Source organism: Medicago truncatula, chromosome 8 (assembly GCF_003473485.1).
Source record: "Medicago truncatula cultivar Jemalong A17 chromosome 8, MtrunA17r5.0-ANR, whole genome shotgun sequence".
In the NCBI taxonomy this organism is placed as follows: Eukaryota; Viridiplantae; Streptophyta; class Magnoliopsida; order Fabales; family Fabaceae; genus Medicago; species Medicago truncatula.
The window spans coordinates 35,305,372-35,326,798 of NC_053049.1; the positions used below are offsets into that span (position 1 = coordinate 35,305,372).

General features: G+C 33.3%; 2 protein-coding genes across 3 annotated transcripts; both read right to left on the reverse strand.

The window, feature by feature from the left end:
* Positions 1 to 653: 653 nt before the first annotated feature.
* LOC25501637 (U-box domain-containing protein 5) lies at positions 654 to 7,015 on the reverse strand. 2 transcript variants are annotated; one of them, XM_024772700.2, is made up of 7 exons: positions 6,440 to 7,014; positions 5,048 to 5,122; positions 4,631 to 4,816; positions 4,274 to 4,381; positions 3,459 to 3,840; positions 2,663 to 3,422; positions 654 to 1,898 (listed from the first exon to the last, which is right to left on the reverse strand). In XM_024772700.2, the coding sequence occupies exons 2-7, from the start codon at positions 5,102 to 5,104 to the stop codon at positions 1,145 to 1,147; spliced, it is 2,247 nt and encodes a 748-aa protein (XP_024628468.2). In that variant the 5' UTR covers positions 5,105 to 5,122; positions 6,440 to 7,014; the 3' UTR covers positions 654 to 1,144. The 2 variants fall into 2 exon arrangements, with proteins under 2 accessions (XP_024628468.2, XP_039684753.1); XM_039828819.1 differs by having other exon boundaries at positions 2,663 to 3,840; positions 6,440 to 7,015.
* Positions 7,016 to 13,833: 6,818 nt separating this feature from the next.
* LOC11422582 (F-box/FBD/LRR-repeat protein At5g56420) lies at positions 13,834 to 15,268 on the reverse strand. The gene is made up of 4 exons (XM_039829151.1): positions 14,805 to 15,268; positions 14,482 to 14,728; positions 14,209 to 14,370; positions 13,834 to 14,097 (listed from the first exon to the last, which is right to left on the reverse strand). The coding sequence occupies exons 1-4, from the start codon at positions 15,266 to 15,268 to the stop codon at positions 13,834 to 13,836; spliced, it is 1,137 nt and encodes a 378-aa protein (XP_039685085.1).
* Between the last annotated feature and the right edge of the window lie 6,159 nt (positions 15,269 to 21,427).

Below are 21,427 nucleotides of genomic sequence, written 5' to 3' on the forward strand. Positions count from 1 at the left end.
TAATATTCTACTTCTACTTTTTGTGTTAAGGAAATATTTATTGAAATTTCATAATCAATCAATTCTAACAATTTATTCACAAGATGATTATTTATTTATTTTCACCAAATAGTTTGATGGCTAGATTTAGACACATTACATGTGAATAAGTGGGGAATTCAGAGTTCGAACCTACTCTACACATAATGTCTAGTTGGTAATTGAATTTGAACTACACTTGGGAGACATATTTGGTTCAAACTATTGTATAACAATGTTGGTTTGAGATACATAATGAATAATTTTAATCTTTGAAATTGATTCGCTTTATTAATTTTCCGACATATTTGCCATTTTTTTTTTTTATAGAAGACTTAGCAAGAGAAATGAATATTAACATAGTATAAAAACTTGTTATTGTCAATGAGCAGAATTTTAGGCCTTGGACGAATATTCAAGACTTGTTAGATATCAAGTGGTGATATTCAAGTTGAATTCAAACAACATTGTGAATGACGCAATTTATTCAAGAGAATCAACAATATGAACATGGGTCTATTATTTTAAAATTCAAACGTATTTTATCTTCTTATTTTCACAACTTTTCAGTAGATATTTTTAAGAGAAATGAATGCAGCTAGAGTAAAAAGCAGATATTTTTTGTCTGAGGTATGTGAGCAGTAAAAAGTATAGAAGATATTATTCAACATATAGTCATATATACAATAATAATGGAAAAATCAGCTCAGTGCCTAACCTAAGGCTATTTCTACAGCTATAATCTATGATCACCATTCACCAAATCACAAGAAACCAATCATCCCTCCCTCTAGCATCTTCATTCTTGAGAGAAGGGGAGGAAAGGGAGAACTTGCCAACTACCTTCTCTAACCCTTGTTTGGCTTTGGCATGTCAAAATAACTATATATACATTATATCATACAACAAAACTACACATCATATCATACAGCCAGAAGTTACGGTCCAAAATTACCCAGCAAACAACTTATGAAAGAATATTTTGATCTCATAATAAGTGATGCAAGATTAGACTAAACTGCAAGAAACATATATCCTATATCCAATCACAAATAGTAAGACTATCTAATAATCATGTTTGCATCCACCAATCCGGAATGTCCCTTATAATAAGGAGAGCTCAGTTTTATCTCTTGTTTTTTGATGAAATTGAACTTGATTTTCCGAACCGTGATAGCTTGTTCAAAAATGTGGATTTCTTTGACGATTTCTTTTCTTCATATTGATAGTTGGAATCTCTAGATTTGTCGAGATTCTGCTCAAAGCAACCTTCGCTCTCGACATCCCTTAAAAGTCGGAGCAGTTCCAACGCATACACCTTTGTGCCATCGTTTCCCATATTGGAGATATTGACAAGATACGGTATAATACCCTCCTCCATAACCAACTCACAATATTCCACGCGTTGAGAGCACAAAGAGAGTACAATCGCCAGTGCAAATTCCTTTTCTTCGTCTGTGCTGGACCCAAGTATTTCAACAACACAAGACATGCATCCCTTAGTTTCAACAACAGATACCCTACCATCTTTAGTATCACAAAGGTTTTTCAATATGCATATACAGTCTCTTGAAAGGGACTTATCTTCGAAAAATGGTAGTAATTTTGGGATGCACCCGAGAGACACGATATACGAACAAAATTCAGAATTGGATGAAAAATTGCACATTATTCTAATAGCTTTCCGTTGGTACTCTTGGTTACCAGAATCAAGGATCTTTAAAATAGAAGTCAGTGCATTGGAAGCTGCAATGTTCGCTTTATCGGACCAATGGTTCGACAATTCTTCCAGTATAGCAAGAGCTTCTCCAATCGCTTCAGTCTCTAGCAGACTTGCCAACACACTGCATGTATCTTCACTTAAGTTTGTCACACCATTTCTGCACGAAGAACATAAACAAGTCATTCCAAAACCCAATATCAAAAGCAGATGCACAGGCAGAGCATAAAAGTATTTTGAAATTGGAAAGGAATTTTTTTTCGTGCATTGAAATTGGAAGAAATTATAATCGTAACATATCTTCGATGGACGGAGATAGAGTTTTCAACATTGAAGAAATGTTTAGCATATCAAGTTTTCCTTTTTATTCTAGGCCCAAGGAATATTGTTTTGAAAGGACAATTGTTGATCTACTTTGTCACAACTTATGGATGGTTTGTTCCCACGTCCTGTCCAGAACGTACGTTCACCAACCTCTACAAATTCCACTTTCGTAAAAGTCACAGTAAACTTACATAGGGACGCGGGAATTATCTTTGTACCGTGATACCAAACACAGGCTAAGTGCATGTCTGGATTCACTTTTGGGAGGGCCATAAGTGATTCTGAAGACTTGAAACTAATTTTGGTGTGTTTGAGGGCTCCTAACTAGAATTGGTTTTGCTTCTAGTATTGATTTTAACCTAAAGCTAGGATTTGTATCCTTTGCCTCCAAACTTGTTTTCTTACATTCAAATTTATTGTTCAACTCACTTTCACGTAAACATAATCATTATGCCTTAAACTCGCTTTTTAGCTAAAATCAATTCAATCAAAATTAATTTTTGCTACCGTAGAACCAAACATACGCTTCATATAATAATATGTACCAAATTACCTAACAATGTATCAAGTACCAAATTGCAAAGGCAAAAGAAATTGTACCTGCAGTACTTTGTAAATTCCAACAGTAATTGACATCCACTTCGCAGAGCTTTTGTGTCATGCTTATCATATGCAGTGCTCAGAAATCTCGTAACTGGGTCAATGAAATTATCCGGTGACACAGAGTTAAAAGCTTCGGAATTGCATTTGAAATCTATTTTCATATCTTTGACTACTTGGCACTGTGAATCCCATTGACGCTCATGAAGTTCAGACAAGGACGCCAGATATGAGCCATGTATCTGCGAACGAGATTGATGCCCGCGAGAACTGTTTCTAGTTTTGATCAACATCGAATTTAAGCCACGACTAGCCTTCACAAGTGAGGAATCTGAATTATAACTGTTATCTACTGATCCAAATGATACGTTACTAAGATCCATTGGCACATTCAAACCATTCATGGAACTTCCGAAACTCCTAATGGAAGTGACTGAAGCTTCCCATGAGCGAATGTCTTCCGCTTGCCTACTTGGATTAGGAATGGAGACGTCATTAGTTTTGCACCATTTTGATATTAATTCCTTTAAAGCAACGTTAGGAGTCATCGCCAAATGCAGCAGTTTCTTTTTAGTTTTCGGGCATATAACATTACCCTCATCAAACCATTTTTGTATCCACATCCGCTCGTATGTTTCTCCTGAAGCAATGACAACAGGATCATACATCAACCTTAAAGATATCGGGCACGCATATTCCTCCGGAGGTGTGACTCTAATCAACTCGCTGGCACGAATTCCATACTGATCGTGGTTTGAATACGGCTCAGAATTCACACTATCGGTGCGTAAAGAATCATGACTGGAGTTCTCATTCGCCGATGGTTCTTCACGATGAGAATAAACCTCCTCTTGTTCTCCCGTGTTTAATAAGTTTCCATACTTTATTAGAAGATACAACAGATTTTTCAAGATCACCTTTTTGGTTTCCTCATTTTGTCCAAGTTTTTGTAGTAACTTCTTAATAGATCTTCTCTCTATTACGATGCTTGTTGCGGATGTGATATTAAGTCTTGCCGCTGCAAACTGAAGAGATTTTACGTCTGAGTTTTCCTTTGAATCGTTATCTGCGGTTGAAGGACCTTGTTGGAGCAATTCTCTCATAACCCTCCCAGCCTCTTCTTCAGCAGAATCCAGGACAAAGGTGACACGCCTAAGATCATCAACTATTCGAGAAATCTGCAGGAGACATTGCAATGACAACAAAAGCATTAAAATGAAGCTCCAAATGGATATATACAACAACAACCAAGTCTTATCCCACTAAGTGGGGTCCAAATGGATATATATAGTAACAGAGAGATCAGATGTTATGAATACACACACACACACATACAATACAAACAATCCTATAGAGACATGCAACTATTCAAATTACCGAGTCAATGAGGTGTAAGCTTAGTGGTAAGAGTTTGGCCTTGTAGCCTTAAAAGGAAGCGTTCAAATACCCTCAAAGACATTGAAAAATGAGCATTAATGTCACTTTAATTAATAATAATTTTCCCTTCCCCCGTTTTTTTGAAAAAGATATCCACATCACTGAACAAGGTAATAGAATCTTCTGCATTAAATGGATTGTTCATAAAATAAGTATGGTATTAACTTGGCTAACCTCTGCAGCCAACATAACAGGAACTATATCTTGAATCTGGACTAAGCTTTTCTCTAATGACTTTCTTGACTTTTGGCATTTTGAGAGAATTGACTCCCCTGTTATTGCCTGTAAGTAACATTATACATTAACTTTAGTTGATCAATATTTTTCTAAACGTTATAAACTTGTATCCAACTCTTTGTAAAGTTTATATAGCTATGTATGATAGAACATCATCAGATACCCTAAAAAATTCAGGAGCTTTCGTGAAAAATGAATGGTGGTCCCATTTCTGAGTTGACAAGATATTATAGACGCCGATTAAGAAAGTTTATATAGATTTTCCCAGCTGAAATAATAAAAAGAACTACACACCAGATAAAGTACACTAGAATCAGAGCAATTTTGCAGAAGTTGTTTGGCTTTATCAACTGTACTGGTAAGCAAAACCAGAGCCGGTATTCCTGATGAGGACCGAGGGCGCGCTTCCTCTATCTGTGGAAAGATCCTTAACACCCTATCAACTAATTTCTTGAGTTCTGTGCAGAGTCTACGATGTACCTTTAACATGAATTACAATCAATGAAATGCTTAGTTCCAATATCCAAGTGAAGTTACAAATAACAAAAACATATTCTAAAAGAATCATTCAAGTTACAAAGTCATCTGATTTTTTTTCTAGGTCAAACAAATCCCCAAAAGGTAAACAGTCCAATAAATACAACAGGGATTGAAAGTACAATGTAAAAAAAAATTCGCTACACTATAGTTCAGTTCAATTATTTTATGTACCTTAAAAGAGCGGGGATCTGGTAATGTCTCTACCACTTTACAACTATCAGTTCCCATTCAAGGGAGTGTCCTTTGCTGCAAATGAGAAAGGGAAATAATATTAAGTCAGTTAATGCACTTCTTGCATAAAATCAAGCTCATGTTAACTTATGGTTCCAAAATACAAATTGAACTTTGGGATGTAAATTCACAGCTATATGCCAAAAGAATGAAGCTTACCTCAAAATAGTAGAACAGGCAAATGCAGATGATGATTAATGGTAACAAATGAAAGTAAGCTTAAGGGTCGGTTTGGGAGGGGAGGTGAGGATTTTTTTTTTTTTTTTTTTAAAATTAAGCAAGCTATGAAATGTTTCTAATAATGAATGAAGTGTGATTGAATTGTTATATGGTCATATATCATGGTATTTTTTCAATTTTTTTAAAATCTCAAATATATATTGCTTGTAATATAGACCTAGTACTCCATAACCTTCCTTCCCCTCCAAAATTCCCATCCCAAACAGACCCTACAATTTCTCACAGATCAAGTGACATATGCACAAGACCATCAACGGTAACACATCAATAAGATCATTAACACTATGTGGAAAGTAAAATGCACTAATTAAAAAAGAAAAAGAGTATTAAGATGGATGGAGGTCCATGGTTTAATCCCTGCTGCTAACATATTCCCACTCCCCCTAACAAATTAACTACTAACTAACATGCCATATAAAAAGAAGGAAAGATTTACATGGGATGCTCCACCAGCTAATAGAGTAGAACTACAGTATCATCGTTGCTTAAATCTAAATTCCATGTAAAAATTTCAAATTGTACCGTTTTAAATTTACACCTAAAATATAGCATACATTCTTAGGGTCTATTTGAATTGACTTACTTGAGCTTATCTACTCACACAAGTTTTGCGAGACTGTTTGGGAGAACTTATGAAAACAACTTATGACATTGTTCATAAGTTGTTTTCAGCTTATTTTCATATTGATAGAAAGCAAGATTTAAGAGAGAAGAGAAAAGTGGTATTAACGATTTTAAAAAACTATTTAAAAGATTGAATCCCTATAATCCCATAACAAAGCTCCTCAAAGCTCAAAGGAAGATAGAATCCTCCCTTTACCCAACCTCAAGTTCTAATACAAAACGATACTCAATAATCGCCTTCTTTCCTTCTCACACACCTCTTAATCTCTTATACTCGCTCTACCGTGTATTTCCCCTCCACTCTCTAACTAACTTAACTAACTTGCCAGCTCATTATTTCTCATTAATTTGAGCCTTTTTTTGTCATGAATCCTATCACATAACTTCTCCAAGATAGCTTATGAAAACAGCTTATAGCTTATACAAAAAAAAAAAAAAAAAAGTAGAAGACAGAAATAAACCAATTACCTATTATGATGATGGTGATGATGAGGACGACGATGATTATTATAAGAAGAAACAATTGTTGCTTCTATGGAGAAGTACAACAGAACCAAATGAAGACTTTATCAAAACTGTGAAGTTCAATTTTGAAACATTTCAGCGCGTGTTTGGTGAAGCTTTAAACATGGATGAAGAAAACGAAAGAGTTCCAAGGAATCTTAATAATTGAAGTAAAGTAGTAGTAAAGTGCACGAGGTCATTATTGAATTTAGGATAATAACTAACCCATGAAAAATAAAAGGCAAAAGTTGAATCTTTATGGAAATCAAAGCATACCCATGATAGCAAAATCAAACATAAGCTACTAAACTGAGTTTCAAGGAAAGTGGTAAGAAAAAAGAGTAAGAAGATTAAAAAAAGTTGAAAAAAATAAGGAAGCAAAATATGATAAGAAAAGACCAAGTCGATGAAAGTAGAAGGAAAGTGTGATGTTTGACCAGTAGAGGGAGACAACATCACTCAACCAAACAACAACGAGTGATGATGCTTGTCGTGATAAAGAGAGACGACGGGCTTCTGAGGGCTGTGAAACCCTACCCCACATCAAATGAATAAACCAATTGCAAAATTTCCTAAAGTGATAAAGTGATTTTGTTTTAATATATATGCTTTTTAAAAGAATTCATTTTAAGTTAATTCATTCTCTAAAAATGATTTTGATTAAAAATAAGTTGTAGATAAAGTGATTGGAAAATGCAAAAGAGTGTTTTTAGGACATTAGTTGAGAGAATATAAATAAAAATATTGCATTGGAAAATCAGGAGTAGTTCAACAATATTTTAACTTTAAAAAGTAAATTCATTATATTTAAAAGTTAAAATATTGTTGAATCTAATGCATAACCTAAAGTGATTTGTCTTTAGATTTATTCATGTAATCGTTAATTGAATCAAGAACTTGTGTGTTAGAATCAAAAGCTACATGTAGTAGTTTGCTTTTAGCTTCCAAATTTATTTCTCCAAAAAATGACAAACATAATAATTTTATAAAGTTAGAATTGTTTTAACACTTGAAAAACATTTCTAAGACATCTAGAAGTGAAACCAAACACATAATTTATACACGTATTTTGGAATTGATAAATGATATTTGAACAATAAGAAGAGAGAAAAAGAATATCGTCACAAAAAATTTCACAAAATAATTGTAAATGAATAAATGGTTTTATTAATTTTAGCATTACATATGCTGATAAATGACAATTTTATATAGACATTAAAAATTGGTTTAAATACACTATTATTTGGTTGCTTAAAAATTGATGATGACTCATAATTAACAAATTTGATAGATCATTTAAAAATAGTTAGAATATTCAACTATTACCCTAAAAATGTCCTTCCAATTTACTAAGGATTGCCAAGCTTTCGGTACTGACTTTCCTTCTCCACTTTTAGTGATAAAATAAACCAATAGTAAAACCAAATCGAGAGTGAACAACATAAAGAAAGAAGGGTTTGTGAATGAGAAACATAAGTTACCTATCTGAAGGGGTAGAAATGGAATAATCTCAAATTAACAAGAGGGATAGGGATTAAATGATGGACGTTAAAGTTCAACTTTCTTTTCCTCGTAATAAGAAATACTTTTTGGGGGCATAAAGCGTCAGGTGTTTGGTCCAATTCTTCCTGTATATTCCTAACATAGGCGAGCTCTATGACCCTCCATATATCTAATATTCAATATACATTAAAAGTCTAATAAGGAGGGAAAATTATCAACGATGAGGCGGTCCTCTATTTTCCCCTGCGACGTGGACAACCGACGCCAAATAAAAAGGGGAGCTTATGGCTTCCCATTCATGTCGCCCAGAATAGGCCGCCCCTCCAGAACATGAGATGTTTCGCTCCATGGAATAGGGCTCCCCTCCAGAATAGTAGATAAATCTCTCCATGGAATAGGTCGCCCCTCCAGAACATGAGAGATTTCTCTCCATGGAACTAGGAGATTTGTGCCTGAGGTCCCAACCCGGGTAGACTCCATAAGATAACAAGTGTCTATGCCCAATAAGGAAAAGATATCCAATGACAGTATATAAATGAACATCGGGATGATGATAGTGATTTCATGAACAATCCGTTGCAGGGATTGGATTCTTTTATAGTTGAAATGCCAGAAAATGCGAACCAAACCCAAATCAGAATAAGGAATAAAAGGATATCTCGATGTAAGTCTATTATTCTTCGCAAGATAGGTTTGTAGATTAGACCACTGAATTTGTAAAAAAATAAAAATAAAAAACAATCATCAACGGTGTAACACATATACTAGTTTGTACACGTCCAATAAAAATCTAACATTTGTTGGTTTTCACTGGATACCTATCTGTTAACAACATACAACTAATTCATAATAAATACAAGAGGAGTGTTATTTGAACAACCAATTTGGTGACAACTTATTTGACAACCATACTTTACAAAGAAAAAAGTGGTATTGGCACGGAAACCATAGCAATAGAGAGATAAAGTAAAAATAATGTGAGTAAGAGAGAAAAAGTTGTTGCAAAGTTGTCACTAAATGAATGTTCAAATATAATTTCTCTAAATACAAATATTTTTTAGTTTTTATGATAATATAATATATTTTTGTCGCAGATATTAATACGCCGTAGGTCGGCATAAGCTCCCTATAATAGGTCCAATTTTTTATTGGAGACTACATACATGAACAAGGACATCTACTATACTATATAGGAAAGTTAATGTCCCATAAATTTACCATTTTGCCCCGATAAGGGGCAATTTGGTAATCTACTTATTGGTTAAGTTTTTTTTTTTTTGAACCATGGCCTATGAATTTCCATTTTTGCCCCTAATCAATTTTTTTAATTATTTTCTAATTAACTTTTAATTATTTTTCAATTTTTATATTTTTAACTATTTTTCAATTTTTTCTTCCAAATTCAGTTGCTTCTACATTCTTTCGAAGAATTTTTTTTATGCAGTGATTATCTAAGGTTATTATTTTACCTTAGATAAACATTAAATGTAAAAGTGTGGAGGAAAAAATTAGGTTAAAATTAGAGCTGACATTTTGCATAAATTAAATCTAGAGTTACTATAGTAAAGTCACGCGAAAAAATAGGTTAAATCTAGGGTTAATATTACGTCACGGGTTAACATTTAGAAATAAGAGATGACATTTTGCTTAAATTCAATCTAGGGTTAGTATAGTAAAGTCACACGAAAAAATTAGGTTAAATCTAGGGTTAATATTGCGTCATAGGTTAACATTTAGAAATAAGAGATGTCATTTTGCATAAATTAAATCTAGGGTTAATATAATTTGTTTAGTAAAATTAAAGAGAAAAATTAGGAGCGATTTGTTTATTTTGATTTCCCTAACAATTAACGTTAACATTTTTGATTAAATTAAACAGTGTTAATTAAATATGGTTAATACAGTAAGATTAAGCAAAGAAGTTAGGTTAAATCTAGGGCAAAATTTTGCGTTCGGGTTAACTTTAAGAAATAAAATAGGCTAAGTATAGCAAGACGGGTTAACATTTATAAATAAGAGATTAAGTTAAGCATAGGGAGGCTGGTTATCGGTTATTCCTTTCCAAAAAAAACAGCATATAATTGGGAACATACTTTTATTTTACTTTAGATAAACATTAAATGCAAAAGTGTGGATGGAAAAATTAGGTTAAAATTAGAGATGACTTTTTGCATAAATTAAATCTAGGGTTAATATAGTAAAGTCACGCGAAAAATAGGTTAAATCTAGGGTTCATATTGCATCACGGGTTAACAGTTAGAAATAAGAGATGACATTTTGCATAAATTAAATCTAGGGTTAATATAGTAATGTCACACGAAAAAATTAGGTTAAATCTAGGGTTAATATTGCGTCAGGGGTTAAAATTTAGAAATAAGAGATGACATTTTGCATAAATTAAATCAAGGGTTAATATAGTAAAGTCACACGAAAAAATTAGGTTAAATCTAGGGTTAATATTGCGTCACATGTTAACATTTAGAAATAAGATATGCCATTTTGCATAAATTAAATCTAGGGTTAATATAATATGTTTAATAAAATTAAAGAGAAAAATTAGGAGCGATTTGTTTATTTTGATTTCTCTAACAATTAACGTTAACATTTTGATTAAATTAAACAGGGTTAATTAAATAGGGTTACTACAGTAAAATTAAGCAAAGAAATAAGGTTAAATCTAGGGCAAAATTTTGCGTTCGGGTTAACTTTAAGAAATAAAATAGGTTAAGTATGGCAAGACGGGTTAACATTTATAAGTAAGAGATTAAATTAAGTATAGCGAGACGGGTTAACGGTTATTCCTTTCCAAAAAAACAACATATAATTAGGTACATACTTTTATTTTACTTTAGATAAACATTAAATGCAAAAGTGTGGAGGAAAAAATTAGGTTAAAATTAGAGCTGACATTTTGCATAAATTAAATCTAGAGTTACTATAGTAAAGTCACGCGAAAAAATAGGTTAAATCTAGGGTTAATATTACGACACGGGTTAACATTTAGAAATAAGATATGACATTTTGCTTAAATTCAATCTAGGGTTAGTATAGTAAAGTCACACGAAAAAATTAGGTTAAATCTAGGGTTAATATTGCGTCATAGGTTAACATTTAGAAATAAGAGATGTCATTTTGCATAAATTAAATCTAGGGTTAATATAATTTGTTTAGTAAAATTAAAGAAAAAAATTAGGAGCGATTTGTTTATTTTGATTTCCCTAACAATTAACGTTAACATTTTGATTAAATTAAACAGTGTTAATTAAATATGGTTAATACAGTAAGATTAAGCAAAGAAGTTAGGTTAAATCTAGGGCAAAATTTTGCGTTCGGGTTAACTTTAAGAAATAAAATAGGTTAAGTATGACAAGACGGGTTAACATTTATAAGTAAGAGATTAAATTAAGTATAGCGAGACGGATTAACGGTTATTCCTTTCCAAAAAAACAACATATAATTAGGTACATACTTTTATTTTACTTTAGATAAATATTAAATGAAAAAGTGTGGAGGGAAAAATTAGGTTAAAATTAGAGATGACATTTTGCATAAATTAAATCTAGGATTAATATAGTAAAGTCACCCGAAAAAATAGGTTAAATCTAGGGTTAATATTGCATCACGGGTTAACATTTAGAAATAAGAGATGACATTTTGCATAAATTAAATCTAGGGTTAATATAGTAAAGTCACAAAAAAAATTAGGTTAAATCTAGGGTTAATATTGCGTCACGGGTTAACATTTAAAAATATGAGATAAGAGATGACATTTTGCAGAAATTAAATCTAGGATTAATTTAGTAAAGTCACACGAAAAAATTAGGGTAAATCTAGGGTTAATATTGCGTCACGGGTTAACGTTTATAAATGAGCTGACATTTTGCATAAATTAAATCTAGGATTAATATAATTTGTTTAGTAAAATTAAGGAGAAAAATTAGGAGCGATTTGTTATTTTGATTTCCCTAACATTTTGATTAAATTAAATAGGGTTAATACAGTAAAATTAAGCAAATAAGTTAGGTTAAATCTAGGGAAAATTTTTGCTTTCGAGTTAACTTTAAGGAATAAGAGATTGCAATAGTTATTATGTTATTTTTTATGTAGTGCTTTAGACTCTGTGTTGCAAATTTTTGCTTTACGCAGCTTTGATTTTCACATTTATAAATGACAACAATTTTTTATAATTTATAAGATTTCTCCTTCAAAATTAAATTTAAAAAAAAATACGTTATTCAACCCGTGCTTTGCACGGGTTTGTAACTAGTTTTTTTGAGGAAAAGGGTATCAACAGACTTGGAAGTAATCCTCGACATACGAGACCGTTGTTTTGTTGCAATTTAAATCGATGAAGTTTGCAAACACATAAAATTACAAACTTTTATAACTTTGGTCTTAACATCCTTGACCTTGATAAACATTTGTCTCTTAAACAACGGCCTTTCAATGTATACAAAGTTCTAATATGCAGCATAGCTATATCCTCAACATTGTCATAGATAGGTAGACTTCCTGCACAAGTTGATAAGAAACCAACAATATATATGTCTGAATATGAGTAAGCTTTATCATATTCCTAATCATACAAACCGATATTTGAAAAGAGGAGTGTTATTTGAACAATCAATTTGGTGATAACTTATTTGACAACCATACTTTACAAAGAAAAAAGTGGTATTGCCACGGAAACCACAACAATAGAGAAATAAAGTAAAAAAATAATGTGAGTATAAGAGAGAAAGTTGTTGCAAAAGTTGTCACTAAATGGATTTTACATCACACTCCTATTTTATATTGGCATTCATTTAGATCTAAATAAACTAAACCACATTATCTGATTCAACACGCATAGTTTCAGTCATAATAGTACCAAAATGACACAAACAAGGTCCCCACCGGCAGAACCTAAAGAATATAATGTGTTGCCTATTACCTAGAACAGGCTCAGGTTCAAAAGGGAGACACGTTTTTCTTGAAAAAGATTCATAAGCGGGAGAACCGAAATTGATAGATGAGAGTTGGTGTTCTTAATACATAAAAGAGATAGGAAAAGATGAGAGAGTTCATCAATTTTCTTGATACCCATTATTGATCATCATTTCTCTATTTATGCACAATCCAAACTTCCTTGATTTTAGGATCATGAGCCACATGTTCATTTACCTCAACCAATGATGTTATGCCAAATGTAATTTTTTATATGCAAATTTGAATCATAACAACGAAGTTGGTATTGTTTCGAGGCGGCCTCTACCGTGTGCAAGTTAAACATGCCGGTGCAATGTACGCAAGGGAGCTCATCCTAGTGCTGACACTACCATATGTATCATTAGTTATACAAGTAATAAAATCAATAATGACAAATGCACCTAAACAAATAAAACCAACAAAGACAATTCCAACATGATATTATTTTTTTGTACGAAATGCAGAGTATTAAATATTCTAAAGTCTACTAAGAACTATCGTTACTTAAAATTATTTGCACAAATTCCTTCCTCAGTAGTTGATATTAAACTGGTTGAATAGTGGTGATTCCTTCCTTAAATATTACACAGTAGAAAATTGTCATTAAATTCTACAAATGCATTGTGTACCATGTTAGTATTTCTTCAAATAAACAAACCTTTAGTAGCAATGATGATAATATCACACTAGAAAATCAATAGATAAAAGAAAATTTAGAAACTTTGAGGGTGTGGTATCAATATGATTGAAATGTGGCGACATGCAGTTAAAAACAAGATTCAACATTCAACAGACCAAACACAATGTTAATCATCTTTGATTTGATGCAGTACTAAGACGAAGGAAATGGATCAAGGGTGAGAGATCACACTTTAGGAGATACCAGCTCAGTCGAATGTAAGTTGGCATGTTTCAGATGCCCTTGGCACATTTGATAATCTTTTGAGAACGCCGTACTTCTTACTTTGGTTCAAGGAAATATCAGAGATAATCAATGTCTTTAAAACAAGTCCTTTTTGCAAAACATGCTCAACAAATGAAACCTCATCCGGAGATCCTCTAAATCCTTTAAATTCTATAACGGTTAGGTGGGATACGAGACAATCAGGAACAATCTGCTTTGGATGCCATCCTGAAATTGGTGAAGATTTCTGCAGGCAACAAATGACTGGTTTTCAGATGCAACTTCTAGTTTGTGTATAAAATTTGGTTAATTTCACATCAAATCTATATAGACCAGATTAAGGTTGGATTAAACTAACCTTGTTCTTTTGAATCATGAGAACTTGAAGCATAGGACATTCTTGAAGCAAGTTGAGCAGATAATTGAATCTAAACCAGGGAAGAATGAGCTCTAGGCGAACCAAATTGCGAAATTCTTGAAAATGTAGATCATGGGGTTCAGCAAGCAGCCACTGTTTGTACTAGAACATCAAGTAGTAATTAGTACAAAACTATATCTATTGATATATATAAATAAATCATGATTATTGGAGATATATAAATGATGTTGTATACATAAAAAAAAACTTAACCTTTGTTGAAGTACGACCCAACTTCTTAATGGAGATTGTCAACCTTTTCAAGGAAGGTGGGATGCAGAGTTTGTCCAAGCTTTGGGTGGTAAATTTAAGATACAAAATTTCAATGTTTTGGCAGCCAAATAGAAGTAAATTCACGGAAGCCACTTCAGCATAATAAACATCGATTGTCAGGTTCCTCAGAGATGGTAAAGTAACCTGAGTAGAGCTTTGCATGTGTAGATTAATTGTACCTCTGAGACTGAGGAACAAACAAGCAATGTTATATCACAATTCATAAAGCAAAATAAAAAATAAAATATACTAGTTTTAATTACCTGAGTGAAACGAGGTTAGTGGAAGTGAAGAGCGATAGAGGGAGCTTGAATAATTGGATATCGCTGCAACAGGAAACGAGATTCAGGTCAAGTTTCTCTGGATGGAGACCAATGGCGGTACGAACCCACGTGTCAACTGAACAGGCACGGAACTTGTCGTTCAAAAAGGAATGAGCGCAGTTGAGACTAAACTTCTGAATGGTGTGGGGAGTATGGAGAAAAGTCCCGAGCACACCGTTAACTAAGAGAGCAAAGCTTCTAAATCGTTTGGAATGTCCTTGGAAATCGTAGGAGTTGTCGCAGAAGTTCAGAACCGAAAGATGCTTCCAGAGATGGCGCCAATGGCGAGACAGACGGCCGGTGGCAACTGCGGTTTTGGTAGGGAGGCATGACAAGATGTTGTTGAGCACATCGTCAGGTAACTTACTGATCCTATCTTCTTCTTTGGAGTTGGACTCTGCCATGCTTTTTCTTATTCAAAATGAATAAGTTTGGATGGGAACCACAAAACAGATGTGCTAGGGTTTGCGTTAAAAAGAGATCGAGAGAAACCCTAACCCGTTTCCTTTCTTTCTTTGTTTGATATGTTGGAGAAAGAGGAATAAAAGGAACAGAAAATGTGAAAGTTATAGATTGACAGTAATGTTTCTTTTCATTGCAGTGCCTTGTCAATACATAGAACCTCTAGTTATATTGATACATAGAAAGTTCTAGTAAATAAGTGAATGCACCTAGGAATATTAAATGACATTCTCTGGAACTTACTGATACATTAAGGAACCTAGGAATATGGAAAATTACAAATTATCATTTAACACCCTCTCTTAATTTGTAATTTTCATATTATCTTTGAACTGTTCAAGCTTCTCAATGGGCACTGCTTTGGTGAGAACATCTGCTGGCTGTTCCGTGGTCTTGATGTATTCTAAGTTGATTTCCTTCCTTTGAACCATATCACGAATGTAGTTGTGGCGCAGCTCAATATGCTTTGACCTTCCATGAGAAACTGGATTCTTGGACATTGAAATTGCTGATTGGTTGTCACAGAAAATAGGAGTTGGATCTTCTACCTTTTGCTGCAAGTCAATCAAAATTCTCCTCAACCAAACAGCTTCACGTGTAGCTTCATTCGCTGAGATATATTCAGCCTCTGCAGAAGATAATGCAACCGAGTTTTGCTTTTTAGAACTCCATGAAATAGCTTTGGATCCTAGACAAAAAACATAGGCTTAAGTGCTTTTTCTGTCATCGAAACTACCAGCCCAATCGCTATCGGTATAGCCAACCAACTCATTGTTTTCTTCCTTCACATACTTTATCCCAAGCTTCTTTGTTCCTTGGAGATAGCGCAAAATCCTTTTTGCTGCTGCAAAATGAAGCTTACTTGGCTCATTCATGAATCTAGAAACCAAACTAACTGAATGCACTATATCTGGCCTTGTATTCGTGAGATAAATCAAGGAACCAACGAGGCTTCTGTAGGCTTTTGGATCTGCCTTTTCTGAACCATCATTCAGCTGCAACTTTTCATTTAAGGCCATTGGGGTTGAGACTGGTTTGCAGCTCTCCAATCTGAACTTTTTAAGCAAATCATGAATGTATTTTTCTTGTGTGATAAAAATCTCGCATTTTGTTTGCTTCACTTGAATTCCAAGAAAGTATTTCATTAATCCAAGATCTGTCATCTCATATTCTTTCATCATTGCTTCCTTGAACGACTGCACCATATCATGATTTGTTCCTGCATAAATTAAATCATCAACATAGAGACAAACCATCAAGAAATTAGCACCACTTCTTTTCACATACAGAGATGGTTCAGATGGACTTTTAACAAATCCATTTTGCAGAAAGTAAGCATCAATTTTGCTGTTCCACGCTCTCGGCGCTTGTTTTAAACCGTAAAGAGCCTTGTGTAGCTTATAGACTTTTCCTTCCTTTCCTTCAACTTCAAAACCTTGTGGTTGCTTCACATAAACTTCTTCTTCTAGTTCTCCATTCAAAAAGGTTGATTTGACATCAAGTTGAAAAACTTGTAATTCCAATTGAGCTGCCAAAGCAAGAACAGTTCTGATTGTCTCCATGCGTACTACGGGAGCAAAAGTCTCATTAAAATCTACGCCGGGCTGCTGGGAATATCCTTTTACCACTAAACGCGCCTTATACTTTTGCACACTTCCATCCTCATTATACTTGGTCTTATAGACCCACTTCAAACCAATTGCATCTTTTCCTTTTGGAAGATCTACGAGCTGCCAAGTACGATTCTTTTCAATGCTTTTCATTTCCACATCCATGGCTTCCCTCCATACTTTTTCTTTTATAGCCTCTTCAAAACATTGTGGTTCCTATGCAAAAAATGTAACATTACATGATTCAAGAATTTCTTCCAAGGAACGAAATTTTCTTGGTGGTGTTTCTGAATTAGAATCGTCTTTATGAGAATTTCTCCTCGATGGTTCAACAACATTATGAGGTGATCGATTAAATTCAACAGGCACCATAGGTGTTTGCACAGCATCTTCAGCTTCCCATTTCCATGCTGCACTTTCATCAAAAATCACATCCCTTGAAATTACGAGCTAACTAGTTGTTGGATTAATAAGCCGGTATCCTTTTGATTCATCACTATCACTATATCCAACAAAAATAAGCTTTTCACCTTTTTTTATCAAACTTTTCTCTATTTTGAGCAGGAACAAGAGAATATGCAATGCAGCCGAATACCTTAAGTTGACTTACAACTGGTTTTCTTCCATGCCATGCCTCAAAAGGAGTTCTATCTCGAACTGCCTTTGTAGGAGACCGATTGAGGATGTAAACAACACTGCTAACAGCTTCAGCCCAAAAACTATTTGGAAGCTCTTTACCTTTTAACATGCTTCTAGCCATCTCAACAATTGTTCTATTTTTTCTTTCGGCCACACCATTCTGTTGTGGTGTGTGTCTAATTGTGAGCTGTCTGCTAATGCCTTGTTCTTTGCAATAATTGAGAAACGGCTTGTAGATAAATTCTCCTCCTCTATCGGTTCTAAGAGTCTTCAACTTGCAACCACTTTGATTTTCAACAAGTGCTTTAAAATGCAAGAACTTGGTGAAAGCTTCTGATTTCTTATCAAGAAAATAAATCCAAATTATCCTGGTGTAGTCATCAACAAAGAGCAGAAAGTATCTTTTATTTCCAAGAGATGGAGTTCTAGTAGGTCCACAAATGTCCGAATGTACTAGTTCAAGAGGGGCTTGAGATCTCCATGCTGTTCTTGGAAACGGAAGACGATGCATTTTTCCATATATACAGCCTTCACAAACAGCATTATCTGTCTTGATTTCTGGAAGCCCAACAACCATGTTCTTCTGTTTTAAGAGCTGCAAACCTTTGTTGTTCAAGTGACCATATCTCAAATGCCAAAGATACGAATCATCGGTACTTTTACTGCTAAATGCAGCAGGCTGAAATGACTTCATGTTGAGGGGAAAGAGGTTATTAGGAGTCTGCAACACAGTGACAATATGCTCTCCTGATTTTTTGTCAAAAATCTCGCATTTATCATCAACAAAAATCAGCTTATAACCCCTTTTCATAATCTGTCCAACACTTAACATATTTTGTGAAATATTAGGAGAGTAATGGACATCATGAATGAATTGTTTGTTGCCTTGACTAGTATGAACTGCTATAACCCCCTTTCCTTCAATTTTAACATGTTTTCCATCACCAAGTTCAACATGAGAAGAATAATTTTTATTTAGCTCTTCAAATATGGTTTGATTCCCTGTTACATGATTGCTGCAGCCACTATCTAAAAACCACATCTCACCAGATTTTTGATCATTAATCATAGTAGAGAATAACTTATTTGCATCATCTTCTGCAGAAAAATTAATTCCCTTTATTCTTTCATCATCTTCTTTCTTCTTATGCCAACAATCTCTACTTGAATGGTTGGGAATTTTGCATCTAGTACATCTAAAGCGACAATCTTTTGATTCATGTCCAGATTTTTTGCAAATAAAGCAATAAGAATTAGAATTACCTCGTATCCTTTCTCCTCCTCTTCCTTTGTATCCATAATGCCTTCCATGACCTCTGTTGGAAGGATGTCCACGAAATGAGTCCCCACTTCCTTCTTGTCGCGAGTTGGAACTCCGGATATTCATCTTTGCTTGAAAAACATTCTCCAATGGCTGATTGTTGTATCTATTCACTCTTTCCTCATGAGCTTCTAAGGAACCCATCAGTTCATATTGTGAGAGTTTTGTGAGGTCCTTTGTTTCTTCAATAACAGCAACAACATGTTCAAATTTTTGTGGAAGGCTTCTCAATATTTTCTCAACCACTTTCCTTTCTGGAACTTGTTCTCCACAACTTTTAATTTGATTTCCAATCTCAGTTACTCTAGAGAAGAAATCTTTGACTTTCTCACCTTCTTTCATTGCTAAGTTTTCAAATTGGCCCCATAAAGACTGCAACTTTATGGAAATCACTTTTGACGAGCCTTGAAACTCCGTCTTCAGAATATCCCACGCATCTTTGGCCTTCTTAACACCAAAAATTCTAGGATAAATGGCTTTACTTACACCTTGCTGGATGATTCTCAATGCTGTAGCATTTTTCTTCACATTCTCCTTGTATTCATTCTCTTTCTCTGCAATCGAGGAAGCGTTTCTTTGAATTGGGCGTTCTTCATATCCGTCTTCAACCACATCCCACAGATCTTGAGAGATAAATATAGTTTCCATTTGAGAATTCCAGTAATCATAGTGTTCACCATTGAAAACTGGAATTTGATTTGTTGTGTAAGAGAAGATTGAATTTGAATTTGACGTTGCCATTCCTTTTTTTTTTTATAAATAAACCAGGCTGCTCTGGTACCAAAACTGTTGGATAAAGAGGAATAAAAGGAACAGAAAATGTGAAAGTTATAGATTGACAGTAATGTTTCTTTTCATTGCAGTGCCTTGTCAATACATAGAACCTCTAGTTATATTGATACATAGAAAGTTCTAGTAAATAAGTGAATGCACCTAGGAATATTAAATGACATTCTCTGAAACTTACTGATACATTAAGGAACCTAGGAATATGGAAAATTTCAAATTATCATTTAACATGATACTATCTTCCTTTCTCTCTGTATATATATAGACCCACTAACAATAATTCTATCCTTTCCCAATTTTTTTTAATCTCTTTTGCGTAAAAGAATCATATACATGCTTAAGCTTTTGTACCCAATGTGATCGAGACTTCGTTTGTTATGTATTTAAAATAAAAGTGATATTGATTTAATAATATCTATTTTGTGTTTGTTTTCCGTAACAAAAATCAATTTAAAAAAAGTTAGATTGTTTGGTTACAATTATATAAAAGAGATTTTTTTGTTACAAAATTAGTTCAATCTTTTGACCCTTATTTTTTTCTCTTCTCTAAAAAATCTATTTTTTTCTTCTCATTTGAAGCTGTTTTTAGATTTTGATTTTTTTAAAAAAAGTTGTAACTAACGGATATAATACTCTTTTTTTTTGGACAAGTACGGATGCAATACTCTTAAAATTAATTATTTTTTTATTTTTTCTTTAAATTGTAACAAACGAACTCAAAATATAAACTTTATCTCTCTTATTAATTATGAGTAAAACTTTGTCCCTCTTATTAATTGATTATACTCCTTTCGTTTTAAAATACATGTCGTAGACAACTCATGCACACATACCAATGCACAATTTTGACCATCAATATCATTAATTTTATATAACAAAAAATTATAAAAATTTGATATTTTAAAAATATTTATTGAGACAAATCAAACAACATCTTACATGCTAACATTTGTATTTATATAGTCAAAGTGAGTTATGTGAATAGTGCACGTTATAAAATTGTGACATGTATTTTAAAACGGAGGAAGTAGCATGTGGAGACATATTTTTATTGAAATAATATAGTATGTGGAGACATTTTTTTTTTTGAAAGAGTAGTATGTGGAAACATGTAGGGTATTAATTAATGGATGATTATATGTCTATATATTTTAAGGCTATGAAGTCGGATACTCCAAAACGAAGACGTACATGTATCGGATACCGATACTTCACGGATATGCACCCACGAATTATCAGAATTAATTATTTAAATTTTAAAAAAATATTTTAATGGATACTTGTAAAATACTCCACAAATAGACAATGATACTTATAAGATACTTCACAGATACGTATCCTAGAAAAAGATGAAGAGTAAAAAAGCGAGACAATGTTGTAAACATTCAGTAGAGATGTATATGATTCAATTTTAGATATGATCACTAGAATTGTTTCTCGATGAACCACTTAAAACTATACTTCTTGTGGATGAAGGTAATGAGAGAAAGGTGATCAGTTAATCAACATTAGATAAAATTCGTGTTGAATTCTTTTAATCAATGTTTATTTTGTTCAAGTATTTTACATACATATAAGTTTTAGATAAAAAAATTGTTAACGTATCTTAGTCGTATCGTATCATAAATTTTGAAATATTTGTATATCCGCGTACCCGTATCGTACCTGCACCCGTATCCGCTTTCATTGTTTTAAGGCGAACATTATGATACTCATCTAGCTTATTTTGGCTAACAAAAAGA

Excerpts from the sequence above, each read along its gene's own strand:
- LOC25501637 (XM_039828819.1), bottom strand. The coding sequence starts at position 5,104 with ATGGGAACTGATAGTTGTAAAGTGGTAGAGACATTACCAGATCCCCGC. Across the intron at positions 4,382-4,630 it reads ATTCTAGTGTACTTTATCTG|GCAATAACAGGGGAGTCAAT; the intron begins GTGTGTAGTTCT and ends TGTTACTTACAG. Across the intron at positions 1,899-2,662 it reads GAATTTACAAAGTACTGCAG|AAATGGTGTGACAAACTTAA; the intron begins GTACAATTTCTT and ends TTCTTCGTGCAG.
- LOC11422582 (XM_039829151.1), bottom strand. The coding sequence starts at position 15,268 with ATGGCAGAGTCCAACTCCAAAGAAGAAGATAGGATCAGTAAGTTACCT. Across the intron at positions 14,729-14,804 it reads ACTAACCTCGTTTCACTCAG|TCTCAGAGGTACAATTAATC; the intron begins GTAATTAAAACT and ends TTTGTTCCTCAG. Across the intron at positions 14,371-14,481 it reads TGGGTCGTACTTCAACAAAG|TACAAACAGTGGCTGCTTGC; the intron begins GTTAAGTTTTTT and ends TTGATGTTCTAG.